Consider the following 8,440-nt stretch of genomic DNA (forward strand, 5'->3'; position numbering starts at 1 on the left):
GGCAGAGGGAAAGAAAGAGTTTTTCAGTCTGGAGGTCCTGCATTTCACACTTCTGAACCTCTGGCCAGAGGGTAGGGAGGCAAACAGTCTGTGCTGGGGGTGGGTGGGATCTTTGAGGATGGAGGCAGCTTTCCTACGCACCCTGCGGTAGTAAATGCTCTGCAGAGAGGGCAGTGGAGTCCTGGTGATCTTCTCCACAGTCTTTACCACTCTCTGCAGGCGCTTGCGGGCCATAGCAGTAGTGCTGCCATACCAGACAGTGATGCAGCTGGTCAAGATGCTCTCAGTGATGCAGCTGTAGAAGTTGCAAAGGATCCTAGGCGACATGCCAAACCTCCTCAGCCTCCTCAGGAAGTACAGCCGCCGTTGGGCCTTCTTGACCAGCTGTGTGGTGTTAAGTGTCCAAGTGAGGTCCTCACTGATGTGGACACCCAGGTATTTGAAGCTGCTCACCCTCTCCACCTCGAGCCCCCGGATGAACAGTGGCTGACGAGTTCTCCTCTGCTTCCTCATGTCCACTATCATCTCCTCCATCTTGTCCGTGTTGAGGCTGAGATTATTGTCCTTGCACCATGACACCAGACCAGCCACCTCCCTCCTGTAGGCTGTTTTGTCCCCGCCAGTGATGCGACCTATCAGTGCGGTGTCGTCCGCGAACTTCAGGATGTTGTTGTCTTTGTGGGAGGTGATGTGATTGTATTTGTATGTGTATAGTTACTCAGTAGGGTGAAAGCTGTGGTTTTGTTTGCGTCATTAAATGCAAATAAGCTAATTTTAGTGACTGATCATTTACAACTTTTCTTGAACTGAATAGTAGCAGTACATATTGTATGTGTGTGTGTTGCTGACTTCTTACCCTCCAATAACACAGACACCAGTGGCATGACATCACTGTTCTTAGTCTGCTGTACCAGCAGCTTTCCAACATCCAGAACATAGGTGACCGGGTCACCCCATTTGATGATGCCGTTCATGGTGTAGCTGGAGTAATCCTCTTTGTTTGTACCAAATGCCTGGAAAAAACATGAGGTGGTGTCAAGGACCAGGTTCTGTCACTTCATATTACAGGCTTATCCTGTATTCTATGATTCTAAACATAAACTCCAAAGAGGACTGGTATACACAGGTTTTATGTCATTGCTGAGAGATCCCATATAGTCAGCTCTGGTGACCTGCAGCTTCTCTGCCCACTCCATGTCTACTTCAGCTGTAGATGTAGCCTGGAAAGGAATGTAAACATTCAACGGTAAACAAAGTTAATACTTCCCTAACTGTCTCTGCCCTACTTTTAAACTCTGTGTTCATACCTACAAAAACAAAAGACTGTGAAAATAAACTCAGTTCAATCTGTTTTAATGACTGTGGCATGCATGACAGTGGCTCTACATGTGTCTAGGGCATTTTTGGGGGGTTTAAACAAACAGCAACATAATTTATAGTTGTTGGAGTTTGCCTATGTATCTTCAAATTTTAAACATCACAAATATCCGTATACAAGGAGAAAGAACTTTAGTATTTTTTTATAATGTAAAAGCAGTTTACAAAACAATCTCGACTCAAGGTCCACTTACCAACTTTTATTCAGAGCTTTTAACCACAACTCCCAGCCTTCATTAGAGAATAAAGTTTGCTCACTTGTGTTGGTTTAGGTAGGAGACCCCTGTGCCAACTCAGTGGCCACTGAACTAATTCCACATGCTGAATATATTCGCAAATAAAAGTTGAAAACTAAAAAAGGAACCATAATGACAGGAATTTGGACCTAAACTGATTCTTCAAAGTGATTTGTGGGAATATGCTGCTTTCCCCAGTTTTCTCACAGGAGTGGCTCAGACCGTTCTTATCAGTCATGTGCACAGATGGTCTGCCTTTCCACATTGACCATCTGCTCTAATGGGTTGCAAGTATTATATTTAATTTGACAAGTGAAACGTGTGTGAAACAGCTCTCTGTTCTCCATTCAGGATCATGTATCGTATAGGTTCCTCTAATGCTATTTACCGATGACCAGGATGTTGTTCAGTTGCTCCACACCGTCAATCTTTGACAGAAGCTGGTTGACCACGGTGTCGTGCACGCCTGTGCTGCTGGCAGCCGTGCCTCTCCGCTTGCAGATGGCGTCTAGCTCATCAAAGATGATAATGTGGAGGCCGCTGTTGGCTCCCAGCTTTAGACAGGTCAAGTTTTATGTTTATAAATTCTGTTTGGTTTTTCAAACTGAGCACAAAGAAAACTCCAATCAGCTTTTCTCACCCTCTTCTGCTCCTCCTCTGCCTTGGCAAAGAGTTTGCGGATGTTGGCCTCAGATTCTCCCCTGTATTTGTTGAGGATCTCGGGGCCGTTGACAACCTTTGGCTCGCGGGCGTTGAGCATTTTGCCAATCTGCCTGGCCATCAGTGTTTTACCACAACCTGGAGGTCCAAACAGCAAGATGCCCTTCACATGCTTACACCCTGGCCACAAGGAAAGCTGAGAGACAGGTAGACAGAAGGAAGGAATAAATGGAAGAGGAAAAATAATATAGAAAATGAAGAGTGCAAGAAGAATTAGAAAAAGTTTTATATGCTCAGAGCCTGAGGGAAGAGAAACCAGTTTAATAAAATAAATGATAAAAGTCACTGAAACATTTTTGTTTATTGTCTGAGCTATTGTTTATTATATGAGCTAGTTAGTGTGACCAACCCTGTTTGCTTCCATTACATTTTGCTACCACCTTGAATACACAGTACACAAAATTACTTGCAAGGTCAAGTAATCCAAACAATGTTTAACTGATAAAATACAAGCTCAAACATTTAACATGAAAGTACCTACACTGAATATTTGTCATCAGAATTTTAAATCTCACCCATTTGTTCCACAACATCTGCAGGAAAGACTCGGGATGCAAATGCTCTGCGGAATATGTCAGAAAACTCCTTGTCCAGACCTCCAATCCCCATCTTCTCAAAGTTTCCAGTGTGGGTTGATGATTGTCTGTTGGTGTTTTGTCTTTGCCTTACCTTTTAAATACAGGAGACAACCACTTAGCCATTTAGTGCTTCAAATCTAGATCCTGAGATCAGTTGGCAAATATCAGCCACCTGTAGGAAGAAGGAACATACCGACTGGTGTGAGGGAAGAATTCTCTGCCTTCTCAAAAATCACCTGACTGTCTCCCACCATCTGCCCGATGTCAATCTGTCAGAGAAAACACAGATGTAATCGGCCTTTAGCAGGGGTGGGCGATTCATTTTTTACAAGGGGCCACATGAGAAACCTGAACTGTGTTGGAGGGCGGAACCAACGATAACTTGAACTTAATTCTGCTCAATATTCATTATCTCCCAATGTAAAAAGCAGTAAATTATGTGTTGATTAGCTGCTACTGGAAGAATAAGCATATTCTATATTTATATTTAGTCAGGGGAAAAAATTATTTGAACCCCAACTGATTTTGTAAGTTTGCCCACTAACAAAGAAATGATCAGTCTACAATTTCAATGGTAGGTTTATGTGAACAGTGATGGCAATCACAGAGGTCAGACATTTCTTGTAGTTGGCCTCAAGGTTTGCACACATCTCAGGGGGGATTTTGACCCACTCCTCTTTGCAGATCCTCTCCAAGTCATTAATGTTTCGTGGCTGATGTTTGGCAACTCGAACCTTCAGCTCCCTCCACAGATTTTCTATGGGATTAAGGTCTGGAGACTGACTAGGCCACTCCATGACCTTAATATGCTTCTTCTTGAGCCAATCCATTGTTGGCTTGGCCGTGTGTTTTGGATCATTGTCATGCTGGAATACCCAACCACGACCCATCTTCAATGCCCTGACTGAGGGAAGGAGGTTCTCACCCAAGATTTGACGGTACATGGCCCCATCCATCCTCCCTTTGATGCGGTGCAATTGTCCTGTCCCCTTGGCAGAAAAACACCCCCAAAGCATAATGTTTCCACCTCCATATTTGACATTGGGGACGGTGTTTTTGGAGTCATAGGCAGCATTCCTTCTCCTCCAAACCCGGCGAGTTGAGTTGATGCCCAGTCTTCCTCTGAAAGAGTCAGATGTTCAGTGGCAAACTTCAAATGGGCCTGTAGATGTGCTTTCTTGAGCAGCGGGACCTTGCGGACAAAGCAGGATTTCAGTCCTTCACGGTGTAGTGTGCTACCAACTGTTTGGTGACTATGGTCCCAGCTGCCTTGAGATCATTGACAAGTTCCTCCCGAGTAGTTCTGGGCTGATTCCTCACCGTTCTCATTATCATCGAAACTCCACGAGGTGAGATCTTGCATGGAGCTCCAGACCGAGGGAGATTGGTAGTTAATTTATGTTTCTTCCATTTGCAAATAATTGCACCAACTGTTGTCACCTTCTCACCCAGCTGCTTGGCGATGGCCTTGTAGCCCATTCCAGCCTTGGGTAGGTCCACAGTCTTGTCCCTGACATCCTTGGAAAGCTCTTTGGACTTGGCCATGGCGAAGAGTTTGGAATCTGGATTGATTGATTGCTTCTGTGGACAGGTCTCTTTTATACAGGTAACAAGCTGAGAGGGCTCCCAATGTCAGCTCGTTACCTGTATAAAATACACCTAGGAGTCAGAGATCTTGCTGAGTGATAGGGGATCAAATACTTATTTCATTCATGAAAATGCAAATTACTTTATAATTTTTGTAATGCATTTTTCTGGATTTTTTTGTTGTTGTTGTGTCTCTCACTGTTCACATAAACCTACCGTTGACATTGTAGACTGATCATTTCCTTGTTAGTGGGCAAACTTACAAAATCAGCTGGGGTTCAAATAATTTTTTCCCTGACTGTAAATAAAAAATATATGAAATTGTGGTGTAGGTCAAACAGGAAAATACTCCTATAAAAGTAATAAACAGTAAAAACAAAAACAAACATTACATCACAGTTCCATTTTATTTTCAACTTCACATAACACTGCACTTGAATTGTGTTTTTGGAACTTATACAACAAAATGGAGGCACTACCAATTAAGCAGAAGCCTACAACTCTTGATATTCACCAGTGCAGGTTTGATACACACCATAAAAAGCCAAACTACAATAAATGACAATAAAACCCACCACAAATAATCTTCAAAAATGTTGCTTGCTGAAGTGACACATTATCAGCCATAAGTCCTCTGAGCACACTGTGAAATAAGCATGCTGCTTACAAGGGCTAGCTCACTTTCTGATATAAATAAAGCAGACCAAGTCATTTCTCGGCAGGCTCCTGTTGAAAGTGATATAATCAAACACATTTTATGGCATATGGTGCTGTACTTTTTCCCCCGCGTACAGCAGCTGCTGCTGCCATGGTGGTGGAGTTACAGACCACTGTTCCTGCCCTGCAGAAACCACTGACTGCTGCCACCAGCTCACCCAAAATGGGTTGTGCGTGCTGGTTATGCACAGGCCTAAAAAAGAGGTCCTCTACCACCTGCACCAAGTGTAACAGGTGTATTTGTAGAGAGCACCAGGTCACATGGTGCAGGACCTGCTGGTCTGCTGATGGAAATGAGCTAAACTAAACACACACAGACACATCCTCTCTCAATCCGTTTATCACACACACACATACATCAAATATTCGCAGCCTGGATATTTCTGTTTCACACACACACACACACACACAAAACTCTTGGGACCCCCTGGTAGTCACACAGCTCCATAATATGGCAAAAATACACAAATTTCATGCATCGGCCTACAACAGGAAAAGGTCGAATATGGTGAAATATGGTAAAAATATCAAATATCACTACTTTTCTTCAAAATGAAATGCTGATATAACACAATGCATGGTTTTATACTGAAATGGCAGTGAGATTAAAAAAATGTTTCAATGGGGCATTTTTGGCCACAAATATGTCAGGAGGGAGTGTCTGGCACTACATAAAAATACTAATGCAATCAAATCCATTTTGTTGCTCATCTTTGACATATACAAGACTCTACTCACCACCAAAACTCCATCCTCCTATTTATTATATGGAAAATAATTCGTTTTATTGTGAATTTATGAAATATATGTCATAATTCAAATCATAAATTGGCATTTAAAGGGTTAAAATTCTGAGAATGATTGAATGTTTGGTAGTTTTGAGCAAGTCTGAAGTTGTTTAAGAGATTTATGAAAAAAAAAGCAGAAAAAATATTGATGTTAATTAATTATTATTCATATTTTCTATGTGTACATTTTTGGCACGAATGTGAAAAGTGGGTACAAAATGCATTTAAAAAAAAAAAGAGTATAAATGACATTTAAGAGTAAGTGAAACTGGATTTCAAAAATATAAGTAAAAAGAAACTTTCCTGCCAAATTTCTGCCACAAGCTGCAACACAGCCAAAATGTTCGCCAAATCAAAAAAAAGGTTCAGGCAAAAATTGACATTTTTGCAGGAATAGGGGAGAAGGGTTAAAAACGCCCATTTCTTCTTCAAAAACCGCTAGCTTGCAAAATCGTGGTTAGCCTGCTGACTAAAAAAAGTTAGCCCGGTCAAGTTAGGCGTGTTCGCTGTCTTGCACACACACGACCGCGCCAATCAAGAGTGTAAAGAGAAGACTTAATTAGGTTTGTAACGAGATTAAAGAACCAAAAACATACTTTGGAGTTGCATTTCTTCGAGACGTCCTGACAGAGGTGTTGTACGATCGCCATCTTGGCCGCTCTCCCCGCGAAGAGCACAATTAGCACGCCGCTGCCTTGTTAACGTCCCGGGCACGAGAGTCTGTACCAAAAGACACCAGCACCATCGGCTCCTACAATACACCCTTAAAAGTATGAATAGATATATAATCTGACAAGATTTGCGCATATTTACTTACAGAAGCCATTGCGCTCCTCCTTCAGCTCAGTCCAAAGAAAGAAAGACCACAATGCACTTGGCAAAGTTTTGGCGGAATTTACACATCCTACTCAGCACTGCCAACTAGTGGCCAAGGTTCTAAGGTGACAATAATATACTCCAACAGCCCACTGCAAGTTACGTTCATATTACATTGACAGGAAAACCATGAACACTGCATGAAAATCTGAAATTTAATAAACTTTAGGGGACCTTTCACCATAACTGGAAAACTATTTAGTTATTTATTTTCCTTTAGTATACACCCGGCTACAAGTGAAAAATGAATCACCTTTATGAATAATAACAACCTTTATCTGGCCAAGTATGTTACACACATGGAATTTATTTCCGGTACAGAGCCGAGGCAGCCATCTGCAGCGTCAACTGAACCGATGGCTCTAACCATCGTGGGGAGCATGTAAAAAGAAGAATGCGTTATATAAGGATTTCATAAAGGACAGATCAAAAAAGACGGAAGAAAAATCTAAGTCGTATAAGAACAAATCAATTGAGATTTTGAGGAGATGTAAGAAACAATATTATTCTAAAGTATTAGAGGATAATAAAAATAACATGAGAGGTACTTGGAATATATTAAATAATTTGATTAGAAATAGTCCCAGCAAGAGTAACTACCCCCAATATTTGTTCTTGAAGCCCATAGTTGAAAAGGAAATTATAGAGATAGTGAATAAATGTGGTAACAAAACATCTAGTGATAGTGATGGTATCACTATGACAACTGTTAAATGGGTAATTGAGGAGATATGCAAACCATTAACCCATATTTTTAACATGTCGTTTCGACTTGGGCAGTTCCCCAATAATATGAAAATAGCAAAGGTTATTCCACTGTATAAATCTGGTGATAAGCACAACTTCACAAATTATAGACCGGGTTCTCTGTTGTAACACTACCCACTGGTCCACATAAGTAGTGCACCTTTAGGAGGAGGAATCTACCACCAGATCTTACAACTATAAAATAATAACAAAACCTTTTTTCTTTATGAATTATTGGCTAAGATAGTGAGACATCTCAGGAATCCCAAGCACAATGCGGCACATTCCGGGAAACGATAATATCACAACAAAGGTTGAAGTCTTCAGAAACAGAGCCAGCAACACACAGGAAACACTCTCTACACTGGTGAATCCACAATACACAAATCAAATCAAATGAAATCAAATTTTATTTGTATAGCGCCAAATCACAACAAAAGTCATCTCAGGACACTTTACAAAGTAAGGTCTAGACCTTACTGTTATCAATATTATTACATAGGGAAAACCCAACAAACCCCCCTTGAGCAAGCACTTGGCGACAGTGGGGAGGAAAAACTCCCTTTAACGGAAGAAACCTCCGACAGACCCCGGCTCTTGGTGGGCGGCCTTCTGCCTCGACCGGTTGGGGTGAGTGGATAGAGGAGAGACAAAAGAAGAAAAGCAACAAGACACAACAATCAAACACTGATCAGGTCGATGTGGCTGGTGACTGCTCGTCAGAAACATAGAGCTCCAGGGCCAGGGCAACCTGCAGAAAGGTACAGGGAGAGAGAGAGGACACACTACAGGAGAGAGGAGACACAAAGTTAGT

General features: G+C 41.8%; 1 protein-coding gene across 1 annotated transcript in view; it reads right to left on the bottom strand.

The window, feature by feature from the left end:
- Positions 1 to 6,879, bottom strand: part of LOC109972314 (vesicle-fusing ATPase-like) — a 10,587-nt gene extending 3,708 nt beyond the window's left edge. The window contains 10 exon segments of the mRNA XM_020621076.1: positions 857 to 1,013; positions 1,125 to 1,220; positions 1,273 to 1,307; positions 2,002 to 2,167; positions 2,254 to 2,453; positions 2,849 to 2,954; positions 2,956 to 3,002; positions 3,105 to 3,180; positions 6,600 to 6,754; positions 6,821 to 6,879. Coding sequence (XP_020476732.1) covers positions 857 to 1,013; positions 1,125 to 1,220; positions 1,273 to 1,307; positions 2,002 to 2,167; positions 2,254 to 2,453; positions 2,849 to 2,954; positions 2,956 to 3,002; positions 3,105 to 3,180; positions 6,600 to 6,653 — 937 coding nt within the window. The 5' untranslated portion in view covers positions 6,654 to 6,754; positions 6,821 to 6,879.
- Between the last annotated feature and the right edge of the window lie 1,561 nt (positions 6,880 to 8,440).

The sequence above is a fragment of the Monopterus albus genome, unplaced genomic scaffold, assembly GCF_001952655.1.
Source record: "Monopterus albus unplaced genomic scaffold, M_albus_1.0 scaffold253.1, whole genome shotgun sequence".
NCBI lineage: Eukaryota > Metazoa > Chordata > Actinopteri > Synbranchiformes > Synbranchidae > Monopterus > Monopterus albus.